This window comes from Populus trichocarpa, chromosome 1 (genome assembly GCF_000002775.5).
Source record: "Populus trichocarpa isolate Nisqually-1 chromosome 1, P.trichocarpa_v4.1, whole genome shotgun sequence".
NCBI lineage: Eukaryota > Viridiplantae > Streptophyta > Magnoliopsida > Malpighiales > Salicaceae > Populus > Populus trichocarpa.
This window is the reverse complement of record NC_037285.2, coordinates 47,523,246-47,547,522: the sequence shown is the minus strand read 5'-3', so window position 1 is coordinate 47,547,522 and position 24,277 is coordinate 47,523,246. Positions and strand designations below refer to the sequence as shown.

Below are 24,277 nucleotides of genomic sequence, written 5' to 3'. Positions count from 1 at the left end.
ATATAATGTTTTTTTTTATTTGAAAATGTATTAAAATATTTTTTTAGATTTTTTATGTCAATATATTAAAATTATTAAAAAATACTAAAAAATACTAGTTAAATATTTTATTAAAATAAATACATTTTTAAGAATAGAAAACTATGTAACTAATTTGTGGTTTCCTCTTTGATTTTTTGCCCTTCTGAATTCAAGGACAGAATCCTTAACATTTATCGCCGCCCCTAAATTGCCCACTATATAACAAGCTACTTGGACGTTAACTCCACCACTGTCTCGCAATCTTAAGCCAGGGTTGCACTCTCCACACAAATAGCCAAAAGCTGAAGGTCCAATCTTTCGGCCATCCCTGACTCACCAAGCCCATTGCTTTCACGGTTGCGTGCCACCCTAACCTCTGTCTCTTTCACTCGCTGATTAGGCCTAAATCTCTAGATATTTTTGTGGTTTGCCCTCAAAAAACAGCTTTGAACTAGCTTCTTGCATCAGGATTTCAAGCCTTTTTGAGCTCACTCGACCACTCTGGCGAAGTATGGAGCACAGTAGATTCTACTACCATGTTTCACTCATCCTTTCCATTTCAGGTACTTTCTCTTAGATCCCATGTTTCTTAAAGGTTTCAATGCCTTCTTGTTTTTGAAATGACAACTAAAGCTTGCTTTTTTATATGCAGGTTTGGTGTTTCCTGTCATGGTGGGTTCTATTGGGATAAATTATGGTCAGATTGCAAACAACCTTCCAACACCAGACAATGTAATCCCTTTAGTGAAATCAATTGGGGCAACAAAAGTGAAACTTTACGATGCAGATCCAAGAGTGCTTAAAGCATTTGCTAATACAGGGGTGGAATTCATAGTTGGTCTTGGAAATGAGTATTTGTCAAAGATGAGAGATCCAGATAAAGCACAAGCTTGGGTAAAAGCAAATGTTCAAGCTTATTTACCAGCTACAAAAATCACTTGCATCACCATTGGTAATGAAATCTTAACCTTGAATGACACAAGTCTAACAGACAATCTCCTTCCTGCAATGCAAGGCATTCAGACAGCTTTAGTGAATTTGGGACTTGATAAGCAAGTCTCGGTTACTACTGCTCATTCTTTGGCAGTTCTTGATGTGTCATTTCCACCTTCAGCTGGATCTTTTCGAAAAGATCTAGTGGGGAGCATCACCCCCATATTGAATTTCCATGCCAAGACTAATTCACCATTTTTAATCAATGCGTATCCCTTTTTCGCATTCAAGTCTAACCCCAAACAAGTTTCTTTAGATTTTGTGTTGTTTCAGCCAAATCAAGGGGTTGTTGATCCGAAAAGCAACTTCCATTATGATAATATGCTGTTTGCTCAAATTGATGCTGTGTATTCTGCATTAGCAAGTTTAGGATACAGTAAATTGCCAGTTCACATATCAGAAACTGGCTGGCCATCAAAAGGTGATGAAGATGAAGTAGGAGCAACCCTCGAAAATGCTAAGAAATATAACGGGAACTTGTTTAAGACAATTTGTCAAAGGAAGGGAACCCCAATGAGGCCTAATACAGATTTGAACATTTATGTTTTTGCTTTGTTTAATGAAAACATGAAGCCTGGACCAACTTCTGAGAGGAATTATGGGTTGTTTAAGCCTGATGGATCGCCAGCTTATCTGCTTGGAATTAATGGAACTGATGCTATTAGCACTAACTCCACCCCCACCACTGCCGCCACCACCACCACCACTCCTGCACCGCGCTCGCCGGAGAGTTCTTCAACTGGGTATTTGTCAATTTCTGCTGCTGTAAAGGTAATGTTCTGGACTTCATGGTGGTGCTTTTACTTTCGGTTCTTTTGTTGTTGTTTTGTGTACCTAACTTGGGAAAGTGTTGTCGTTTGTGGCATGATTTGATTAACGCGTGAAGATAGAATGATGAAGTGTTGTTCAATATGATTGGTTACTGTTGTTTTCATTTAATCAATGATAAGGTAGTTTATTAGAATTAATTTGGCTAGAAAAGTCCTTTATTATACAAGTAGCCCTAGTAGTTAAGTTTTGTTATCTATTAGGTTGTCATTGATTAGGACCGGAGTCTAATCTGAAGCCAGCGTGAATTAAGCACCGATGGTGACAACGGTTGAAAACCGTGTCGGCTCACATGTTGTAGATTAGATGAGAAATATGCTGTAGATAGCTTCAGCAACTTTCACATGCTTAGAGTAGGTTTTTTGGCGTTAGTTGCAATTGAAGCATTCGGATTGGGTGCACTTCTTGCATGCTAAGGCACATGAATAAGAACACGCACAGTACTGATGCAGGAACTGGTTCTGACATCTTGATATGAAATGTTAGCAAGCCATTCAATCCAATTGCTTTCGATTTGTTCATGTCTGGATCTACAGTAAGTAAAACAATCATGTTGTGAACTAGCTGTGATGGCCAACAAATGTAATTCCAGAAACTAAGAACTATTGATATATCAGCTATAAGATTGTTTTAGTGTTTTCCATAAAGAGTGTTAACTCATTGATTAGCATCTTGCTGTTGTCTTTTCTTTCAGGGAAGATGGATCAGTTGCATAGGCCAGCTACTGTTTCCATTGCTGTTGTTGAGCTGCTTGGCCTTTAGACTAGCATTTTGAATCGTGCTTTGCTTTCCAAGCCCTTGGTAAAAAAAAAAAAAAAGGAATCAGCCGTTAAAGCAAAAATGGATGAAAAGCAGGGATTTGGAGAGAATAAGAGGCAACTTCGTAGCTAGGGAAAGGTGAAGTTCTGTTCCTTTGCTTGTACTCTGCAAAATGCAAAGCATCATTCTTTATCATTAGTTGACTACCACGAGCGCACAGAGTGCTAATCTTGTTGGGATAAATTCCATTCCCAATGAGCCCTAATAGCTCCTCAGCTGGGCCCTCGCTACCCACTTTTATTGATATTTTCTTAAGTTATCACTGCCACAATTGCTGGTAGAAATTTCCCATGGGCCATTGTATGGGTCCTTCACCAACTTTTTTTATTGATCGTCGTTGCATTTGTTGGAGGGGGGGACTAGCTCATAGGTGTGGCTGATAATTAGGGTTACTTTCTACTCTTTTTAGTAGGTAACGAATTTTTCTTTTTTAACTTTTTGCTCTTATCTTTTACAGGGGATGATGCTTCCATGCCTCAATAATTTTAGTTTGCTAGGTTTGCTGATGGAGAGAGAAAGAGTGGACTGCATTTGTTGCTTCAGATAGACTACTGATGATTAATTTGCTGTAGTTGTATTCCATCTCCTTTATTTAGTGTGGATGAGTATTTATTAAATTTTTTATGCCCAGAAGATCCTCCTTTTATTCTTAAAATATTCTTGATGTCGCAAGATCATTAAAAACCTAACAAAAAAAAACCAAGTGGATCAATCTCCTATTCGATCGGACCCTAGGAAACCTAGGATCAACCTGTGCTAATAGTGAAGAGAAATGGTCGGCAGTGTTCTTCTTCATGTTCCCGTTACTAGCTGATGACACCCAAAATGCATTATAATGACAGCATAATCAATCAGATTTGGATCCACAAGGCAGATATTTAAGGTCTTTCGAAGGTTAAAAAAAATTTATATGATAATACTGTCTAAGAGCGAAAAATACAATCTTATTTCAGATTCAATGCCCTTGATCTAATTTTACAGCACTGTGAATCTACACCGGTGATTGTTTTATGCCATGTCGATAGAAACCGAAAGGCATGGCGAGTCTTCTAGATTTGTAATCCAATCACTAGGGGAAGTCTGGGTGTAATGCAAAAAAGGCAAGAAAAAACGGCTGCGCCGACTAATATTGATAAGAGGATGATCAATAAGCTGCCTAATAGAGAGCCAAAATCTCTCCCCAAGAATTAAAAAAATATGGTAAACTAATTGCCTGCTACGTTTTGCAATTTCTTTTCCTTGAAGGCAATCCATGAGTAGAGCTTCCTCTAATGGTAACTTGCAGGATTGCTAGGCGGAATTATGTCCCATGAAGCTGGCCAATGTGGTATGGAACATTATGATCCAAACCCCAGAGTGACCGCATAGCATTTTACGAACCAGCTTCAACTTGTGATGTCTCTCCCGATTCAGCCTTTGATTCAGTCCTGACTCTTCGGTAGAACAAGACATACGCTGCTGATGTCTTGATGTCATCTTCATTAACTGGAGAAACTCGGCTATCGTCGAAACTGTACCATCTATTCTCATCAATCAACTGCACAGTAGGTGAACAAAAAACTTAAGAGCTCGGAGAAAATCAGTGTCTGAAAATTCATCACAGACATGCTATAATTATGATGATGGGCCTTCTGGGTATTATATAAAATCATAGAGTAGTTTGATAGGGTCCAAGATGACTGGACTAAGGGGCAACTGCTGCACCCCGAGTCTTCATTTACCTTGGCAAATGCAGTATAGTGCCCTCCACCTAGACCACCGTAATGGTTGCTGATGGCAAATAGCTCGTACGTGAAAGAATGTCCATCGTTCTTTTTCACATATTTACTCAAATCAAGATTGTGAATAGGGAAATCCACAAAAGTATCCAGTTTGTTCTTCAGGTATCTGCTGTATGAGAACCGTTTCAAGTGAAAAACAAGTATATCTGGCAACATCCACAAGTCAAGTTTCTTGGTAGCTTGTCTATGTTCTTTACAGCTAGGACAATACCTGCACCAAAATAAAGTGCATTGTCACAAATATAGTTAAATGTGAAGTGCTTTCGCCAGGTATCCAAAGAATATTCTCACAGGAAATGTAACAGAGTCGTTTTTTTTATAAAGAACCATCATACCACATGTCATCGGGCCCAAGAGGCTCTTCTGTCAAGAATGCCTCCAGGCATGAAAATAAAGAGACAGCTTCCTGTCGGGTTTTCTTTGTTGTATACCCAGTCTTATGATAAACCTCGGGGAGATCCTTCAGATAGCTGGAATCGTATAATTTCTGTTCTTTCTCAGTCCACTCGACGACAACCTTTATTTGATTTCCAGAGTTTATGACAGAATCCTTAAAGATTGGCTTGCAGCTTGAATACCGATCATCAGTCAAAAAGAGCTGGAATGATAATTCCTGGCTAGATGTGTCCTCTAGTTCTGTGTCACCCATGGATTGGTCTCTAGGAGGTTCACATTGACCATTGCAGCTACTTGATGTTTCAGCATTAGCCTCTGAAAGCAAACCATTCTCCTTGCCACTATGAGCCATAGTAGGGGAACATGCTCTTTTCAAAGGTGAGAGAAGTTTACAAGCAGCTAAATAGATATCAGCTCCAGTTGGTGAGTCATCATCCATGTAAGTTATCAGAGGTGTGCCAAAAGATTTCCCAACATTTCCCTTCAGTAATTCCAGAGTGGACCTGTGAAACCATAAAACTTCATTTCAAAGAAGTGAAAGAAATGAAGAATAAGAAGAAATAGAGAGAAAAACATAAATAAACAACAGCCAAGGAAAGCATCCAGCTTCTCCCCCTGTCTACCCACTGTTGGACCCATTCCCTGCTGGGAAGAACACATCCTTACTAGTTCAAAACCATAATTTAAGACATTATTTGCCTGCAATTATTTATCGGTGATGATGTGCAACACATTATGGACAGCCACTTGGAATATGAATGATCACTATCATTGCAACAAAACATATTCATGACTAATCCCGTGGCACAACTACTAACAAGTAACAACAATTATTTATCAGTTCTCCAATAAAAAAACCTAACAGCCTCTGAGGACGTAACTCACTTATCCCGATGAATAATTTCCAATTTCCTTCTTCCTGTTCCCTTTCCAGAAAATCGATAGGCCACAATACGATCTTCATCCTTTATAGAGACCAATGGTTCAAAAGGATTTTCCAGCAGACGATAAATCTTGTGATCAAATACCTGATAAGAAAAGGTCTGACACTTTAGCCACTTAACAGTGTAACTAGAAAGAATGAAGTTAAAGAGAAAACTTCTTACTTCTGCCAGCAGAAGGCTTTCTCCACCTTTCAAACAGCATGCAGTTCCCAGTGCCTGGCTAAGATCTCTACAATTACCATGTTTTAGCACTGAAATGGTGTATGGCATTGGAAGGCCACTTCCATCACCATAAAACACTGTTACTGTCATTGACCGAGTGACAGTTGAAGGCAGTGGCAACGACAAATACATGAAGGGGTCAAAAGTAACTGAAATTTTGCTGCAAATTGGGCAAACTAGCGTTGACTTATATTGACCCTGAGAATTATTTTCCAACATAGCCAAAAGGTCAGTGACTGAAAACAATAATCCATACTAGATTTCGAGAGCTAAACTTTGAGATGCAAAACTGAGTTACATTTAAATAACAATATTATGGGCCAATTTCTCATCACCAATTGAAGGAAACAAGTAGAAAACTAAATGATATTAAATATTCATAAGAAATGAATTGCATTCTTAAACAGGTTGGAAGTCTCACCATTTCCTTACTAATCTGAATATTGGCATAGCTGGTACTTCTAGTTCTACAGTTCAGGCATACATAAGCATCAAACAAAGACAGTAAACCAGGTTTAAGTAACTAAGATCATTGTGTGATGAGGACCTCATAATTAGATGTTATAAAAAGAGCTCAACAACAACCAAGACTCGGTCCCAAACTAGTTGGGGATATTACAAAATGAGTTCATTTATGAAAATTCTATTGACACTTATTATGCAACCATAGAAACAGACGAAAATATAACACTTCCTTACTTGGCAAACATCCACAATAACTGAGTCATTCCGAGCCTTGTGATTTCTCCAGCACTCGTCTGCAATTTCCTCGTCTGGTTCACCACTCCAATCCTTCATTTCAATGTAAGGCTTCTGCTTGACACGATTCAAATCTTCATGCAGCCCATCCAGCAAAAAAGCAAGAAGTTCCTAAAAAAGAAAGGATTCCATCAACAATGGAAATTGTGAAATATCACCTATCATCATTCAAGACAATGAGAATTAACAATTAAAAAAACAAAAAAAAATCAAGTGCCAAGGCACACCCCATCACATGTCAAGTCATCACTAGTCCGTGTGTCTAAATTATTGTACAGGTCGCTAACAAATCATATAATTAAGAACCCAGAGTTCTGAATGCATAAGAGAAAAATTGAGGATGCAATCTTTTCTCATTCATAGTTTTGATAAACTCAAGGACATGTAAACACTTGGGCCAGAAATATTTGGAGCTACTAAAGCACTTTTTTATGCGAGAGATCCAACTTTTGTTAGAGTTTTGTGAAAGGTGGGATTAAGACTTGAGACCTCATTCCTCTTGCTTTTGCAAGAGTACTACTGAGCTATGCCTACAAGCTCATCGGTAACAAACAGAGCATTTAAAATTTGAATTATGCTATTAATATTATTGCAGTAAAATAAGAAAGTAGAAATCACAGAGTACTAACTTGAGAATCATGTTGATTATAACCACTGAATTGAGGAGCAAATAGTGCTAGTTTTCCCTTAAATACACGCGGTGCAACGGCAGTCCGGCCTGAGGACCACAGTTTCCTCAACAAGTCACCAAATGCAAGTGCAAGTTCACCCTACACAGCTAAAACATAAGTTAGCAATAGTGTAAGAATAAAGCTAGTGTCCTTCAAAAAATCAAAATGGAATAGCCAGCAGATGACAATAAATAAGCAAAGCCACCTACATGCATTCCTAAAGGATTCTGTGTGTTGATTTCCTCAGAGTAATCTTGCAAGAAATACTCAACAAGTTGAGGTGTGTGGACTAAGCATTGCAAAGCACTATTCATAAAGCAAGTATTTCCCATATTCTGCAGTCCTGCCAAACCTCCCTTCTCTACTCTCCTAACAGAGCTAGCACCAAATCCATTGTCCATATCTGTGAATGATGAGTTTAAGGCACTTCCTGGCTGTAAGTTCAAGCTATAACTACTCGAGTGACCATTTGACATGACTGGCCCCCCTGCAATCGACACGGGGGACCTTGGAGGTTCCAAGGTTACCACTGCTAACTCATTCCCTGTCGAATCCTTTCCAGATTGAGAAGGAGAACTATCTTCTTTCAGCTCCAAAAGAATCTGTGAAAAAGAAGAGGATGCATCAACCATGGTAATCAATCAACTCCCATGACCAATGGGAAGCTAATCCCACAGGATAAAAAAAGCACTAAATCACAAAAGAATTATGCATCCATGCACGGCATTACAAATGTCTATTTAGATTAACAAAAGTTGTGCAAGTTGGGTTATCATCAGTGAAAAGTTGGTTCCAATAGTGCATTAGTAATCTCCATTGATGTTTTACATCACTTAGGCAATGACTAGAGGAATAAGTTGAAGTTATTAGACACGACAATAATTTTACTTAAGGAGTCTCTCCTTAAGTTAATGCTTGTCTCTTTAAGAAAGCTGCAACTTGGAATTAAGACTCTCATAGTAATTATGTTGGACTTTCTAGAGCCTGGTTAGAATGTGAGTCAAGTTCTAGAACTGTTAAAATGTCTTATGAAATAGAACTAAAGTCAATCAAATTACTAAAAGTCCAATGTGGCAAAAAATTTAAAGATGGAATGAAAATCAGAAGCATTATTAACATGCTGTCTTAAGCATTTGGTGCAATGTATAATTCCTCAAAAGATGCATGTGTGTGCTCAAGCGCATGTCTGTGTTTCAACTTTCAATTATAAGACAGCATAAAAACTCATTAGTTACTGGCCATGATAAAAGGTTTATTTTTTCTTGAAAAAAAAGATAGTGGGAAATTGCAAATTATTGTTATATAAAACCAAAAAACGAGTACCAGAATTGAAACCAGTTATCCACCATATATACAATGATACCAAACTACACACCTCTTGATCCATCTGCAAGTTTAATTCCTCCAAGGTTTGGTTTGAATCGCTCAACTGTGAAATCTTTTGCTTATTGAAGTAGTCCCATATAGAGGCCTGCTAACATGCATTAGAATCAGAAAATCAAGGGGGAAAGGTAAAAAAAAGAACCAGGCCTTCAGCATCCAAAAAGAAGTAAAAGTACATAGAGCAAAAACCAAAACATAAAACAAACCTTTTCACGCTCTACTCTTCTAACTGAGCAAACCCTCTCATAGAGCTCTTGCAGAGAAGCCTAAAAAAGAAAGCAAGTTAGAACCTGGATAGTCTACAACAGATAACTTGAATAAAAGGACTGCGTCCAACATAAAGAGGACCTTGAATCAATTATTCAAAAACTGCAAAACCACACTTTCAGAGTCATTTCTGCAAATATTACAAAAACTCAAACAAATAGATCATCTATAATCAGAAATTCAGGAAGATAAAATACAAATTTGATAAACCCAGTTTTTCTACTCAGCATCATATCATAACCTTCAAAGCCAAAGACTTGGCAGATCCTTACAAAACCAAGAGTCACTCAAATATCTCCTATGCATAGAAACAATAAATTGAATCCCCACTATGATGCAATGCAAGTGTTAACTTGCACTACCTGCGTGTTTGTGCACCTATTATATATGCCTTGTATCAAAGTTGATGCAATTAAACAGTTAACATGCACCAACTTCATTGTCATTGGAAGATGTCAAAAAGTGACAGTAGAAGCATGGAAAATTGAAGAGGTAATCACAATGATGTTGCAGTATGTAATATCTGAGAAGTTACTCAAACAATAAGAAATCTGGCAATCTAGTAAACCAATGAGCCGAAGACTCACCCAGCCAAAGCCATGATCTAATGAACATTAATTAAACACATAAGAACTTTATATGTGAGAAAAATGATATTTCATGCAAATAGCAACGTGTTGAACAGAACCATCTTAAATATTGCGATGACAGAGTAAAGAAAAACAAAAGGAAAAGCAAAAAGAAAATGACATTACTTTTTTGCTTATCCGTATAGTTGATTCACTATCATCTCTGGGGTCAATTAACTTGAGGCAAAGCGGATAGACCTCCACATTGAACTGCTTTCTGTTAAAAACACCCTGAGATATCATCTTTCTTGGCAATGTTGGTCCTCCTTTATACCTAAAAGAAAGAATAAAAAAATAGGATCAGCTCACAAAGACAAATAGTAGTTTAAAAATACAGCCAAAAGAGCGTGTGTGTGTGTGTGTGATTGAGAGAGGGAGGGAGGGGGGGAGGGAGAGATTCAAGTTAAAATTTTAAACAATTAAGCTCATTCATAGATTCTGCATCCATTCAAAATTCAATCGCTAAGTTACTTAGAGATTAATGCAGAGTGTTTCCATATAAACTAGATAGAGAAAAGAAGCACTGTCTACATTCACTACAATGATTTAGAAAATTAATGATTTCGAACAAACTTCCAAATCACCTGTGAGCCTGCAGCTAAAAATATCAATACCAAATATTAACGTGGGCTAAGATAGCACAACATTTTGCGGACAAAGGATTAAAAAATAAAGTCATCATAAATTTCCAAATGTCAAACCCCAAGCCTTCAGGTGGTAAGATCATAACACACATAGACCTTATCAAATTCCTACTCTACAAATGTTTGATTCAGTCACTCAAAAAGCCTAAGCCATTGGGCAGCAAGACCATAACACATAAAATCATAACAAGAATCAAGATCCCTACCTTACCAATGTGGAATTCAACCACTAACAGTAACAATCAATCCAAGTCAGCATACTTGTATAACACTCAACAATTACTACCAAGCTGTTTATAACTTCCAGAAATGTACCAAGTATACATCACTTTTTTCTACATATTTTATCACATCCAAATTAATGAATTTCCGTTTTTATTTTGGCAAGTGAAACAGTCAATTCAACAAGGAAAATAAATAAGAAAAATTCCTTACCACTGGACAAGCTTCTCCCAAACTTTCTTAGGAACTAATACATAGTCCTTTCCTTCCAACAGTGCTCTAACAAGCTCCAGTTCATCACCCTCATTACCACTCCCACCCTCAATTATATCAGAGTTATCAATTGGCCCAGGTCTTTCAGCATCCAAATCTTGAGACTCCAAAGATTTCCCATTATCCAAGTTGTCAACAAAGCCTTGACCAACATATCTCTCCCATTTCGAGAACCACCTACACAGCAAAAGAAAACCCAATCACAACCATGCAAGTTCTTAATTGAAAAAACAACTTCAATTATTAAGAAGTGAAAAAGAATCACGTTATTATGGTAAGCATACCTCAAATCCCTAAGGCAATAACAATGTACCCTTATCATATTTAGGCTACCTAACTAGCCTAATTGTAGCTAAACCAGTCAAGTTTGGTAAAAAAAGTAACAATGAAAAAATGAAAATTTTCAATAAAATTGATCAACCTCAACACGTGCACAAAACATCAGCCAACTTAAATCACAGCGGCACATGCCTTTCAGGCAGTAAGACAGCACACACCATATCTAGCATGCCTAACTAGCCTTAATAATAGCTGAACAGGTTGACATTGTAAAATTATAAAGTTAGTTTCTATTTTAACCTAATCATTCCAAAGATCCCTTAAAATACATGCCTTCCAAGCCCAATCAAGCATAACTGCAGTACCTTTCCGTAAAATTTTGCAACCATTGAACGTGCCTTTTTAGGCACGCGCGCGCGCACACACACAAAAATAAAAAACTTAGTTTCTTTCAAAAATTCCCTTAAAACACACACACACACACACACCTAACTAGCCTAAAATAACTGAATGGATTGACATTGTAAAATTAAAAGACTTAGTTTCTTTCAAAAATTCCCTTAAAATACATGCCTTACTTGCCCAGTCAAGCATAAAAGCAATGTCTTTCCATAAAATTTTGCAATCATTGCCAAAAAGGTTTTTTCTCCATTGGATAAAGAATAACCCCTCTATTCAAAGAATATATAAAAACACATGTATTATTAGCCTAACCAACCATTATCAGCATGATTTCCATAAAACTTATCAAGCACAACACGTGCACAAATCTCATTCAAATTAAGTTAAAAAAAAAAAATTAACTCACCAAGATGAGTTCGAAAAAAATAAACACATGCAGATACAAAACGCAAAAATGTAGCTAGAACTGATAATCATTGCACAAGGGTTTTTTTTTTTTTTTGGATAACCCAGTTATTCAAAGAATCTCTTGAACACATTCGTTACCTACCCAAACAAAAATAAGATATCCACAGATTTAAAAAAAATACAGCGATTAAATCATGCAGCTCAAAATCCAGTAAGAATTACAATCAAATCTAGAAAAAGATTAAAAAAAAATAAAGTTCAAAATTAAAAAATACAACGATTGAATCATGCAACTCAAAATCCAATAAGAATTACTAACAAATCAACAAAAGATACAAAAAAAAGAAAGTTCAAAATTACCTAGAAGAAACAACAAAATACAAATTCCCTTCTTTCAAATCACGTTCAGCTTCACGATTCAACTCCTCAACGATCTGTTTCTCTTCTTCAGGCGTACACGGCAAACAACTTCCTCCTCCTCCTCCTCCAACTCCTCCTCCATTCTCCATTAAACAACTTGAATCAATCATCGTCATGATTTCTCTCTTAATCTTCTTAATCACTCTCTACATTCCAATAATCAAACAGTGATTAGTAATCATTAACATCTCAAGAAAAAGGAAATGGATTCGGATTTGGAATTTACGTACTTTGAAATTCAATTTCGTGGAGATCCAGTAGCGGATTTGAGAGACTGCAATTTTCTCTTCTTTTTCTTTGGGGGGGGGAGGGGTGGATTTGAAATTCGAGATAGAAGGAAACCCTAGATTTATGGGTTTGATTTGTTATTATGAAGAGATTATGGAGGAATTTATGAATAGCAAGAATTTAGAGAGATAAAATTGGAGAGAGAGAGGGGGGGGTGTCTTTTCAACCATCTTGCTGTCTTTTTATAACTTGAGGCTGCCACGAACCGTTTTATAGAGGGGGGAAAAATAATTAATTAGCTAATTTCGAGTAAAATATTATTAAAAAAAACCCTTTAAAGGTATGTTAACTTTTGGTTGGTGCTAGCTATTTAATAGCAAGAGTTCAAATTGAAACCATGTGGAAACTCTAAAGTTGATATTGAGGAAATTTAAACTATAGGGACCAAAGTGGAATATTGCAAAGTCTACAGGGATTAGAATAGTATACCATGTGATTTTTTAATTTTTTATTAAAAAACTCTAAATTTGTTGTTGTATTATTTATTTATTTATTTGTTCTGTTTAGAATTTCCTTTAAAAATGACGGGTGAGTCATTCATTAATTCTTAAATATTTTTATTAAGAATTTAAACATGCTAAATGACCCTTGATTGATGTAATTAAATGGAATTGATGATTTTGATTTCTAAATTTTATATTATGGATTTTGTTTTTTTAATTTATGGAAGGTAGAAAAGATAAAGTTTCAACTACCTCGCATGTGAGTGCTGAGCTCCCCTTTTTGGCCGAGAGATTTCTAGTAGATTCTTTTGTGGTTTTCATGCATTTATCCATTATTATTTAATTAAGATTGACGGACAAGTTAATTTAAAATTTAATTAATTCAGGATCTAACTTAAGATGATTTTAAAAAAAATAAAAAAGAGCTAATCTAACAAGATTTGTTTAAAAACTCGAATTAATTCTCAATTTTTTTTAAAATAAATTAAAAATAATATTATTTTAAATTTTTTAAAAATAAAAAATTTAAATAATTTAAATCAATTCGGTTTAACCTATTTAATCAGCGATTCAATACTTATGTCAAGTGAATTTAGTAAGTGGTTTTAAAAATTATGGAAAGGGTCATTTTCTTGTCATTAAATATTCATACAAATTAGAGGTTGAATGTGAACAACTTGGACCGAATTAAAGAAACAATAAACCTAGTAAACATAGAATATTTATCAAAATTCAAATTTGGAAAGCCTCCACCATGGCCGGTTTTTGTGGGAAAAAGTAGTAGTTGATGCCAATTTTTTAGTTTTTATATGTTGCATAGTATATATTTCATCCAAGTGAAAATATTTGGATTTGTTTATTTGACTAAATCCCAGTTGACACATTTAAAATCCCACATTAGACAAAGAACTCAATAAATAATAAAACAAATCCCATCACAATTGTATCAAATTGAATAAAAATCAAGGTTGAGCATTGAAATTGTAGTTTTCTCATTAAACCTCTGAAATTCGAACCATTTCTTTGCAGTTTGACCAGTTTTAGGTTGAAAGGGAAGAGAGAGGTGAATTGCCCGGCAAGGAATGCTGGACAAGAAAAGAATCCGGTGAGTTCACATCAAGAACAAAATGATTCGCAGCTTCGCAAATGAAGCAAATCTCCACGTTACTTGTGGTTTTTGATACATGGAATCCAAGGGATTCTTTGCACCTAAGTAAACCTGCTGATTCTAAAGAAGCTTACAAACGAGCTGCTTCTTTTCTAAATTTTGCAGAATCTACTCTAATACAATGGCTGCTACGCCTCTACATAAAAGATGGCCTCTTATAACATATTGCTACAAAAGCTACAACAATTCATATGTACACTAGCATTACAAGTTTGGCTCCAGCTTTCATCTTGCACCTGCAAATTGGTGGCCAGGAAAATTAATGACCAAATGTAACTCAGTAAGGTCGCGGACACATATCCATTCACAAAATTACAAAAGGATTCCGAGGCATCCTCCAAAACTAAATGCGATGTGGTAGCTGCACAATATTAACCCCATGTGATGTGGTAGCTGCACAATATTAACCCCATGTGGTGGACGCAGGACTTGGCTGAAACCAAGAAGCAGCTGCTGTAAGGAGTCACTGCTATGAGGTTTCTGTATCATCTGAACTAGCTGTGGCCTCACTTCCAGTCACGCCTGCTCCATTGTCTTGACTCTCGTCCTCGCTAAACAATGTCTCGTTACTTGAATTAGAAAATAGGCCACTATCATCATCAGTGAGCATGTCTGCCTTCTGCCGTTTCCTGACATCCTTTATACCTCTTCCTTGCAGTGCCAGTCGCCTTCGTTTCCTTGCTTTTCGCTTGCCCTTGGGAACCTCTTCTCTTTGTGACTCAAGCCTTTTGCTTTCTCCTCCTTTGGTAGTTCTTACCTCGCCATAGTCATTATCTTCTGATTCATCAGGATCAAACTTGCGCCGTTTTCTACTTGAATTTGTCTGGTACAGAATGATCAAAAGCCAGATTTGATTGATAATTAGGAAGTACAGCTGATCCAAGGGCACTAAGTATTAAGCAAATTCAAGGTGAAGACGATCCATAAAATCCTACTTGAAATTTGTAAATGATTACCGAAAGAAAGTATCAGAATCAGTATTACAGTCATCCAGTTACCTTACTTTCCCCAATTGGCTTTTTAAAAATCCATGTGGATATATATGGATATGCAACACCACCAGCATTACTTAAAGACCAGAGTTGGCCAAAACCAAGGTCAAATAAAAGCCTTCCCAATGCTCCTTAGGCACCAGTATTAGACAATCAGAAAGATCAAACCACCAAGGGTTGAAATGACTGAAAAACATGCATTGATTGTAAACGAGAATGCATCACTAAATATCCCCACTTACAGTTTATCAAAGCATGTGGTACAATTGAATATTATCTAATTTGGTCAAAAATCATCTTTAAGTATGGGTTGATGGCATACTTTAATGGCAACCAGCATCGGAGACTTTGCGCAGTAAAACACCGTTTCATGTGATTTAAAAACAACAAAAAAAAAAACAGTTTGTGTACCTTGGGACCACGATCCACCAATTGAGCCCATTCTTGTCGATTCCTCAGGCAATCAAGAACGGCCTGAGATGGACTTGAATATGCATAGCGTTCTCCATTATGCTTCCTCAAGTTATGCCAGTGCTGCAAATGGAATCACAATGAATGAAGGAAATCTGCTTTGTTTTACTCAGGATCAAAGCTTCACGAAACAAACATGCAGAAAATAACAAGCGATTAATTAAATAAAAGTAACCATACCGGTAAAACAGCATTACAGAGCTCCACATATGTCATGCGCCTGCCTTTACTCATGATCTCGTTGATTAACCCTATGGATGATGCAAGGAAAATGCAAATTAAGTTATTAACTGAGCAATTAAAAAGAAACAGCCTCATTTGTTGTTATTATATCCTTTTGGCCCTAAACTGACACGGAATTTAAATTCCAGCGAGGTAGCTACCTGGTAGAGTGCGATGAACAGGAGCCCGAACAGTGCCTGTCTCCTCATCAGAAATATTCCTGGGTGAATTACGTCTAGATGATAAATGATGGTCATTAACCTCCGTAGAGGAAGATGGGCCACTGTTAGCAGTTGAGGTGGAGGCAGGAGGGATATTGTTCTTGACAGAATGTACTGCTGTCGGAGATCCATTATCCCCTCTCTTCGACACTGAGTCAGCTTTATATCCTGTATCTTGCCTCCTCTGATCAGAAGAAGATGGTCTGTCAGTCTTCTTAGCCTCTTCATCAGGCTCCTGATTACGGCGAAACCCATCTTTTGATGTATCCTTACCTTTTCTTCTAGAAGCCTGAACAATGATGAATCACAGATCATTTTCAAGCACCACTGCATAACCTTAATAAGGAAATACTATAAGAAAATCATCTTGTTGTGGAAATACATCTTACCGAGCTATGATCTTTCGCTCCAGAACTAGATGCACGCTTCATCAGCGCACTTGTTGCAGTTGGAGAAGCTGAATGTGGTAAACCACCAGCATGGCGAACACGTGGAACACGAGGTACTCTAGGAGAGCTATTGAGTTCTTGATGTAAAAGCAAAGCAAGCTGTCACAAAAAGAAAAGAAAATGAAAATGAGAACAAAACCAACCATATTTAGAAGAGCTTGCAATTTGTTTTCACCTCTTCATCACTTAAAGCTGCAGGAGAATTGATAGGAACGGAAGGATTCGTTGACAATGCATGACTTGTCTTAGAACATGACTGGCCATTAGACTGATTAAGCTTTTCAGCTCTTAGGGGTAATCCTGATACTGTTGCCTTATTTTGTGCAAGTGAAGCTGTCTCAATTTGCAGTGATCCAACAGTATCACCAGAATTCTGTGCCAAAGATGCTTTAGGGGACGAGTAATGCATGGAATCTTTGGAATCTGAATTGGTTCTCTTAGGAACAGATGTATGCGAACTCTTGCTTGAGTGCAACAATTTTGAAGCAGAATTCATAGAGGATTTTGGACACTCTTTTACTGTTTTTGTTGACAAGTCAAGCCTTTCTCCGTCTTTCACTATCTCACTTGTAGCTCGATCTTTCTTAATGCTAGTACTGCTGTCAGGTATAACTTGCTGCTTAGTGTTAGAACTAAAATTCAAAGTATCTGGAGATCTAAAATTGCCAGAGGCAGGCATTTTGGAGTTCATCACAGTGGATGAAGTAGAAGATGACTTTCCAACACAAACAACCATTTTACGGTGATTGAGTAGTGCTGGAGTGCTTGAGATAGTTTCACCTGATTTTGACAGTTCTTCAGCAGCCTCTGTACCATTTTTGGGTTCTGGAGGACATTGTTGCATTTCCATTGAGCCTTCAGATCTTTCCAATTCTCGTTTATGCTGACAAGGATCATCAGATAACTCATTAGCTTTATCCATGTGACAAAGAGGGACTGCTTCCATATTTCTGTCAACCTCTTGAACCTTATGGTCATTTGATGAACCACCTAATGTTGCATCATTCATTTTTGAATTTTCAGATATGTTTTCATAAGATATCCTTGCATCTTTTGCATCACCATGAGGAGACTGACAATTCAAGACCCCCTTAGAGTTGTCATCATCCACTTCTACTTGAACACTAGGTTGTGCAAAACTTGGAATTGCATCACTGTTACCATTAATCTGATTGCCTTTAACTTCTGGTGAAGCCCTAGCTGGGTCTCCAACTGCAGGCACATCTCTTCCAGTGGAACCCTCCAATTTATCATCTAAATTTCCACTTAGAATGTTATTGCCCTATAGCAAGCACAGACGAAGTCATTCAAACACAGCAAGTGAAATCTAAAAGCATAGAAGTGAACGTACAATTACACCCAAGAAAAGAGCTATGTTATAGGTAAGATGTAAAAGTCAATCAATAAGGCACAAGGAGGAACCACCATATTGTAGAACAAGAGAAACTACTAATGTGCATATCTAACAGAAGAAGTAACCTGTCAAATTTAAGAGCTCAAAAAAACAGGCAAGGTGTCAAAATGTATGGTTTAAATCCGGGTTTGCTGGGGTAGGGGCCAGTTGCATGATGCTGATGGGACTGGGAATGGGGGGATTTCCACTGAAGCTTGGCTGGTGCACAGCTATCAGAGCTGAAATGTTAGCATTTCATGTGGATTTGCAGGAGGCTTGTTATAGAGACTATCATTGCATTGTGTTGGGCTTGGATTCAATGATAAGAGTTTGGTGTCTTCAAACTCGATGGTGCAACTCAGTGACAATTAAGGCTCATAATGGCCAATTAATGGATATGCTGTTAAGAGAAGGGTTTGGAAACTTAGGTATGTTATGGTTAGGGGAATAGGAGTACTGCTCTTTTAGTAACATTGGGGTTGAGGCAGATGTAATTCCTTTTTGGTTTGAGGATCTGCCAGAAGAACGGGGCCTCTGTTGTTTGATGATTCAAACAAGGAGGGCTGATTCCCTTGTTTAGTTTTAGTGATTTTGTCCTCTGAACCAATTTTCATACAAAAACATAAAAAAGCAAAGAACCCAAAAGGTTGTTCAAAAGAGACATTCTTACTTCCTTCTAGCATCATGATTGATGCGCTGCATTTCTTGAAAGAAACACAAATTTAAACAGTATTTCAAATCACTAGTTATGTATGCTCTGGTCAGAACTCAGCTTTTGCTAGATTCCCACATATTGTCATTTCTCATTCCCTGTCAAGGGATTCTAAACTATTATCATCACTTACAAATGTCATTCTTGGCTTTATTCTAGTAGTCTTGTTTGTTTTCTGGATCTGTAAACTACTCCCAATAACAATCATCAAGAGACAAAGCACAGTACTATCCTAGGCAAAACCAAAAAGGAGAGAGAGCACGGCATACCTCTTGTTTTACAGGCATTCTCCCACAAGATACATTAAACTCTTTGGGAGAACTCTCAACTGCAACCAGAACTTCATGGCTAGACTTCTCTTCCTTCAATCCAGATCCAGTTGAAGAATCAGGTCTAGATATGTCAGGTGACAGTGCTTCCAAGGGCAGCTCAACCACTGCCAAGTTATTCTTGAGCTTCTCAACACCATTTTCTACTGCTATATAACTATCTGACTTCTGTTCTTGAATATCAGAGTCCTTTAAATTCTTGTTCTTATTACTTTGAAGTTCACTCTTGAAGGACTTCAGAGCTCTGTCTTCATAAAACTCCAACGGTTTTGCATCACTGGTGGATGTAAATGCTAGTAATAAGAATAAAAACAAGAAAGAATTGGAGTCAACAAGTGTGTGTCTACTACTACAAGATGTGACCTAATGCCTAAACTTCATGCCATTAATGTGAAATAAGTGCACTTAGACAGCTAGAAAAAGGAGAGACAGACAATACAATTAGGAAATAAAGCAAAGCAAGTCATATCCAATCACCTGATTTAAAAGCATGAAAAATCCTCTTCTTTGCCTCCATCTCCTTCTCTGCAGTTCGAGCCTTCTTCTTTACACTCCAATCTATGGACATCCCAAGATCTTCTTTCCCCCGCTTACCTGGATTTGCAACAACCGGCTTGAGTGCACTTCTCTCCCTTCGCACTGCAAAATTAGCACCCCCAACTTCTCCATCCTCACCCTCCCACTTCTTCATCTCTCTCGAATACACCTTCCTTTCACAACCACCACCCTCATCCCTCTCTCTCATGCCACCTAACTCTGCCACCGGCATCCCAAACACGCTCTCCTTCGACAAAGAAAACAAAACCCCTGCACCCTTATCAACCATATTCTCATTCTCCTCCTCACTCCTCCTGTTCTCCACCTTCCTCTCCTTCTCATCCCAACACGGAAACTCCCTGTACTGAAAACTAAATTTCTTCGGAACATATCCAGCACACTTCCACAACTCTGGCGTGAAAACCTTCGAAAACCCACTAAACAAAGCAGGATCCCCACCCGGAATCCCCTGCACGTGAACTCTTTCCTCCATCGGAATCTCAGTCCACAACCTCAACCCTTTCCTCGGGTGACACACATTCCCCCCACCACCATCACCACCATTCTCTAAACTAACCGTTTTCGTCGTCAATTCGACTAATAACTGCGCAACCTCAGTCTCATCACTATCATCATTATTACTACTTTTACCCCCCTTCTTCCTCCTCTTACATTTATCACAAGTAAACAATTCTTCCCCCTTAACATACTTTGAACATCGCGTGTGTACCCACACGCCACAATCATCACAATTCACCATTTCCTCTCCATCATCAAAGTTTACACCACACACACAATCTACTGTCCATGACCCATCCACCCAGTCCTCATGCGGGTCATTCTGGTGGTGGGTCTGGAGCCGGTGCGATCGGCTCCCCTTCATTTTTTTATGCCCTAACCACCCCAAGAGAAAACAAAAACGTAACCCTGCCCTTAAAAAACCTAATCACATGGTAAATTTAAGAACTTTCCTGGGGAACTCGCCTGACGTTGAATTTCTCCGATGAAGCTGGTTTTTTTGAGGATGTTTTTGAAAGAAATTGCAAAATTTAAGGATTTGTTTATGTAAGGAGGGATCTGTCTGGGTGAGCACGAGGAAATGAATGATTTTATGGGCGGAACTGTGAAAGAGAAGAAAGTTGAATTTAAGGATTAGTGTTTTGTTTTTTTTGGCGTCCGGTTTTTTTTTTTTTTTTCAGACAAGACTTGGGCTTGACTGAGGAATGGTATGGGTTCGAGTTGGGCTATTAAGAATGGATTACTGTCTAAAGGGTTTTAATCTTTTTAATTGATTTATTTGGAATTTCAAAAGAGTTTTGGAAAAATTAAATTTCATGTGGAGTTTTTTTTTTGTTTTTATTGGTGTAAAATAAGGATGAGCAAAAAAATCAAAAAATTAATTAAATTAAAAAAATTAAAAAAAAATAACTGAAAAAACCAAACCGTGAAAAAAAACCGATTAAACTGATTAAAATTTTGAAAAATCCGACCGGTTCGGTTCGGTTTCGGTTTTATAAGTCTAAAACCAAAAAATCCGAACTGAACCAAAACCAGAAAAAAAACCGAGCCAAACCAAAAAATTCAAGCCAAACTAAAAAACCGAACCAAACCAGAAAAAACCGAGCCAAAATCGAGCCAAACCGAAAAAACCAAGCCAAACCGGTTTGAACCAGTTTTTGTCATAAAAAACCAAACCGAACCAAAACAGGTCGGTTTGAACTGGTTTCGGTTCATTTTGGTTTTTTTTAAATCGGTTTGATTACTTTTTTTTTTATAAAAACCGAACCGAACCGAAAATGATCACCCCCCTAGTATAAAATTAATAAAATTATGTTATTATGATTATAAAAGATTATGATAAATTGAAGGCGATGAAGTGGTTGAAATATATAAACGATTTGTATAGAATTTTAAGATGTTTTTTTATATATATATAAATTTATTACATGTTTTTAAGACATTCTTTGGAGACTAGTTTTGTATACCTATTTAATGTTTTACTATAGTTTAATTGTATTTAATAAGTTGTATGGTTGTAATATTTTGTAGTTGAACTACCTAGTTTTATTTGGATTTGATTAATGATGTGATGTTATGATATTATTTAGCCTAAATACTATATATGACAAAAAAAACCTCTCATAAATCCATGCATTGTATATTTTAATTACATGTGTGCTAAAAGTGTGATCTTTATAATGTTTATTGAAAATAGTTTTTCTTATGTATGATGGTCTTCCACACTTTTAAAAATCTAAAAATCTCTCAAATCTTTGAAGATAAATATTTTTTATAAAACTACTTCAATTATTTTCAAATTAATTTTTAATGGTATGAATTTGAGGTGGGAAATGTATTCTACTTTCCCATCTTATATAACTTTATTACAATTATAATAAAATATAAAAAAAATAAGTGTATATTTGATATTGTAGTAATTTTTATTATTATGGTTTTAAAATATAGATTTATAAAATCTATAAACATAAGATATAAACACTTTCAAAATTATTATTAAATTAAAATACAATTTTTATTCCATCCCACCATGCTCTCAATCAGAATCAAACAACGAATCAATTTTTTACAATCATAAGATATAAACACTTTCAAAATTATTATTAAATTAAAATACAATTTTTATTCCATCCCACCATGCTCTCAATCAAAATCAAACAAAGAATCAATTTTTTACAATCACTTTTATCAAAACTTTAAATCATTCCTTAATTTTTGGGATCATGACCTACTGCCATAAATCAAAACACATCAAATCATCAAGAAAGCTTTTCCCACGAGCCCATGCCTAGATGTTTCAACTACATGAATTTCCCCAAAAACAATTTTCTCCACCATTAACCAATCATTTTGTTTCCTTGGTATATTCTTCAGCAGCCTAGAAAAAATCCCTACACCTTGAATATATATGTTGGACTCTAGCATGTAAAAAGAAAAATTGATAAAATAACTGTATTAGTTTAGAAAGTTACAAATAACATCTGTTATTTGTGATTTACGATTCTTAAAGACACATATTCAATAAGAAGAGAAATAGAAAAAAAAAAGCACACAAAAACTCCGATGATGATATCATTGGTAGCGTTAGAAAAATATTGACAAAACGAGTCCAACGACACCAAGAAAGGTTATCAATGGTAACCGGAGTGGGCCACATAAGCGGCCCAAAAGCAAGCGAGCCCCAACATTTTTGGACAACTCGTGTTGCCAACTTTGTTCACCATTTGTGACCTTATTTGATGTCATTGGACTCGTCTCATCGAGATATTTTCAACAATACTAATGTTGTCATCATAAGAACTTCAGTTTGCCTCAATGATCTTTTTTTTTACTTTTCTCTCTCTCTCCTATCTCTTCACAAATTACAAGGAGGAGATAGGAGAGAGAAAGAAATAAAGAAAAAAAATGTCCTCGGAAGCACACCGAAGTTCCGATATGATACCATTGATATTATTGGAAAGACCTCTGACTAGTCTAATGACACTAAAGAAGGTCACAAGCAATGAACGGATTGGACCACACAAACTGTTCAAAGGTATCGGAGCTCACTTACCTTGGAGCCGCTCGTGTGGCCCACTCTAGTCACCGTTGACACCGCTGGTGTCATTATCGGAGTTTTGGTGTGTCTCCGAGGTATTTTTTTTTCTTTATTTCATTTGTTCTCTCTCATTTCTCATAATTAAACCATGTGTCTTTCAAATTTTGCAACTTGAAAGAGTCGCAAATGACATTTGTGACTTATGAATAGTAGATATCATTTACGACTCTATAAACAATATTATTTTTCTAAATATTTTATTAAACTATGTTATTTTATTATATTTTTTTTCTTTTAGAATGTTCGAAACCAAAAAAACTCGAGAAAAATATCCTAGGGATGTAAGACAAGACAAGATGTCCTTTTGCTAGTTCATATTTCATAGCCAGCGGTCACTTTAGCGTTAGCCACTAAACTAGTACGGTGTCAACAACCCTACCTACACGGCTACACTATAGAAAGTAATACCTCTACTCTACTAAGGTAAGAAGTTAAGAAGACAATAAAAGTGAATGCAAATATCATAGTTACCATTCATCCATCACACTTAGTCATTATATGCCACGTGCGGGTTTGGCGAGACTTTGTTTTTCAATTCAACTCGATTTTGTTATGGGTTTTTGTTTTTTTTTTTGATTTCATCATTTAATATTATATTGACTGAGAAATTGAGTTTCATAATTTGTTTTTATTTTTTTATTGCATTTTCAAAAACAATTCTGGTATTGGGTTGATGTTCAATTTTTTAACAATTGTTTTTCATCATATAGTTAAATAAAAAATAATTTTGAAAAAATAGCTATTAATCCAAGTAAAGTCCATGACTTAATTAATGAGTTGGATGTGTTGACTTAGGCTACTTGATTTATGGGTTTTGTTCGATGAGGGGAGTCTTATCTAGATGTTATTTTCCATTCCTATCTCCTACGATGGTAGATCTGTGCTTAAGATGTTTATTTTTTCATATTGATTTTGGGTTTGTGGGTTATTCGAGGTCATTGATAAGTTTATTAAAGTTTATAGGATGTTTTTTAAGTGTTTTGAGGTAAAAAAAAATCAAGCTTTTTGATAAAAACAATCGTGGCTCAGTTTATTAGCAATCCTTCAATCGCTTGAAACTAGGTGCATCGACTGC

General features: G+C 36.6%; 3 protein-coding genes across 6 annotated transcripts; 1 reads left to right on the top strand and 2 right to left on the bottom strand.

Annotated features, from left to right (window-relative positions):
- The first annotated feature begins 252 nt into the window (after positions 1–252).
- LOC7491407 (glucan endo-1,3-beta-glucosidase 11) lies at positions 253–3,294 on the top strand. Its single transcript, XM_002300469.4, has 4 exons — positions 253–584; positions 674–1,785; positions 2,537–2,739; positions 3,119–3,294. The coding sequence occupies exons 1-3, from the start codon at positions 533–535 to the stop codon at positions 2,615–2,617; spliced, it is 1,245 nt and encodes a 414-aa protein (XP_002300505.3). The 5' UTR covers positions 253–532; the 3' UTR covers positions 2,618–2,739; positions 3,119–3,294.
- Positions 3,295–3,538: 244 nt separating this feature from the next.
- On the bottom strand, positions 3,539–12,829 carry LOC7491406 (ubiquitin carboxyl-terminal hydrolase 9). 2 transcript variants are annotated; one of them, XM_052450058.1, is made up of 14 exons: positions 12,592–12,829; positions 12,302–12,507; positions 10,793–11,029; positions 9,840–9,987; positions 9,024–9,083; positions 8,810–8,908; positions 7,644–8,036; positions 7,393–7,533; positions 6,704–6,874; positions 5,945–6,202; positions 5,724–5,866; positions 4,778–5,341; positions 4,383–4,653; positions 3,539–4,198 (listed from the first exon to the last, which is right to left on the bottom strand). In XM_052450058.1, exons 2-14 carry the CDS (start codon positions 12,475–12,477, stop codon positions 4,034–4,036), a joined length of 2,826 nt encoding a protein of 941 aa, XP_052306018.1. In that variant the 5' UTR covers positions 12,478–12,507; positions 12,592–12,829; the 3' UTR covers positions 3,539–4,033. The 2 variants fall into 2 exon arrangements, with proteins under 2 accessions (XP_052306018.1, XP_024445736.2); XM_024589968.2 differs by having other exon boundaries at positions 8,810–8,905.
- A 1,373-nt stretch (positions 12,830–14,202) lies between these two features.
- Positions 14,203–20,702, bottom strand: LOC7490704 (uncharacterized). Of its 3 annotated transcripts, XR_002977434.2 has the most exons (9): positions 19,527–20,702; positions 18,990–19,342; positions 16,791–17,897; positions 16,556–16,714; positions 16,107–16,455; positions 15,904–15,974; positions 15,664–15,786; positions 15,259–15,438; positions 14,937–15,083 (listed from the first exon to the last, which is right to left on the bottom strand). XR_002977434.2 is itself a non-coding variant. In XM_052455498.1 (8 exons), exons 1-8 carry the CDS (start codon positions 20,467–20,469, stop codon positions 14,730–14,732), a joined length of 3,510 nt encoding a protein of 1,169 aa, XP_052311458.1. In that variant the 5' UTR covers positions 20,470–20,702; the 3' UTR covers positions 14,203–14,729. The 3 variants fall into 3 exon arrangements, 2 of the variants coding, with proteins under 2 accessions (XP_052311458.1, XP_024439817.1); XM_052455498.1 differs by lacking the exon at positions 15,259–15,438 and having other exon boundaries at positions 14,203–15,134; XM_024584049.2 differs by lacking the exon at positions 15,259–15,438 and having other exon boundaries at positions 14,203–15,083.
- Between the last annotated feature and the right edge of the window lie 3,575 nt (positions 20,703–24,277).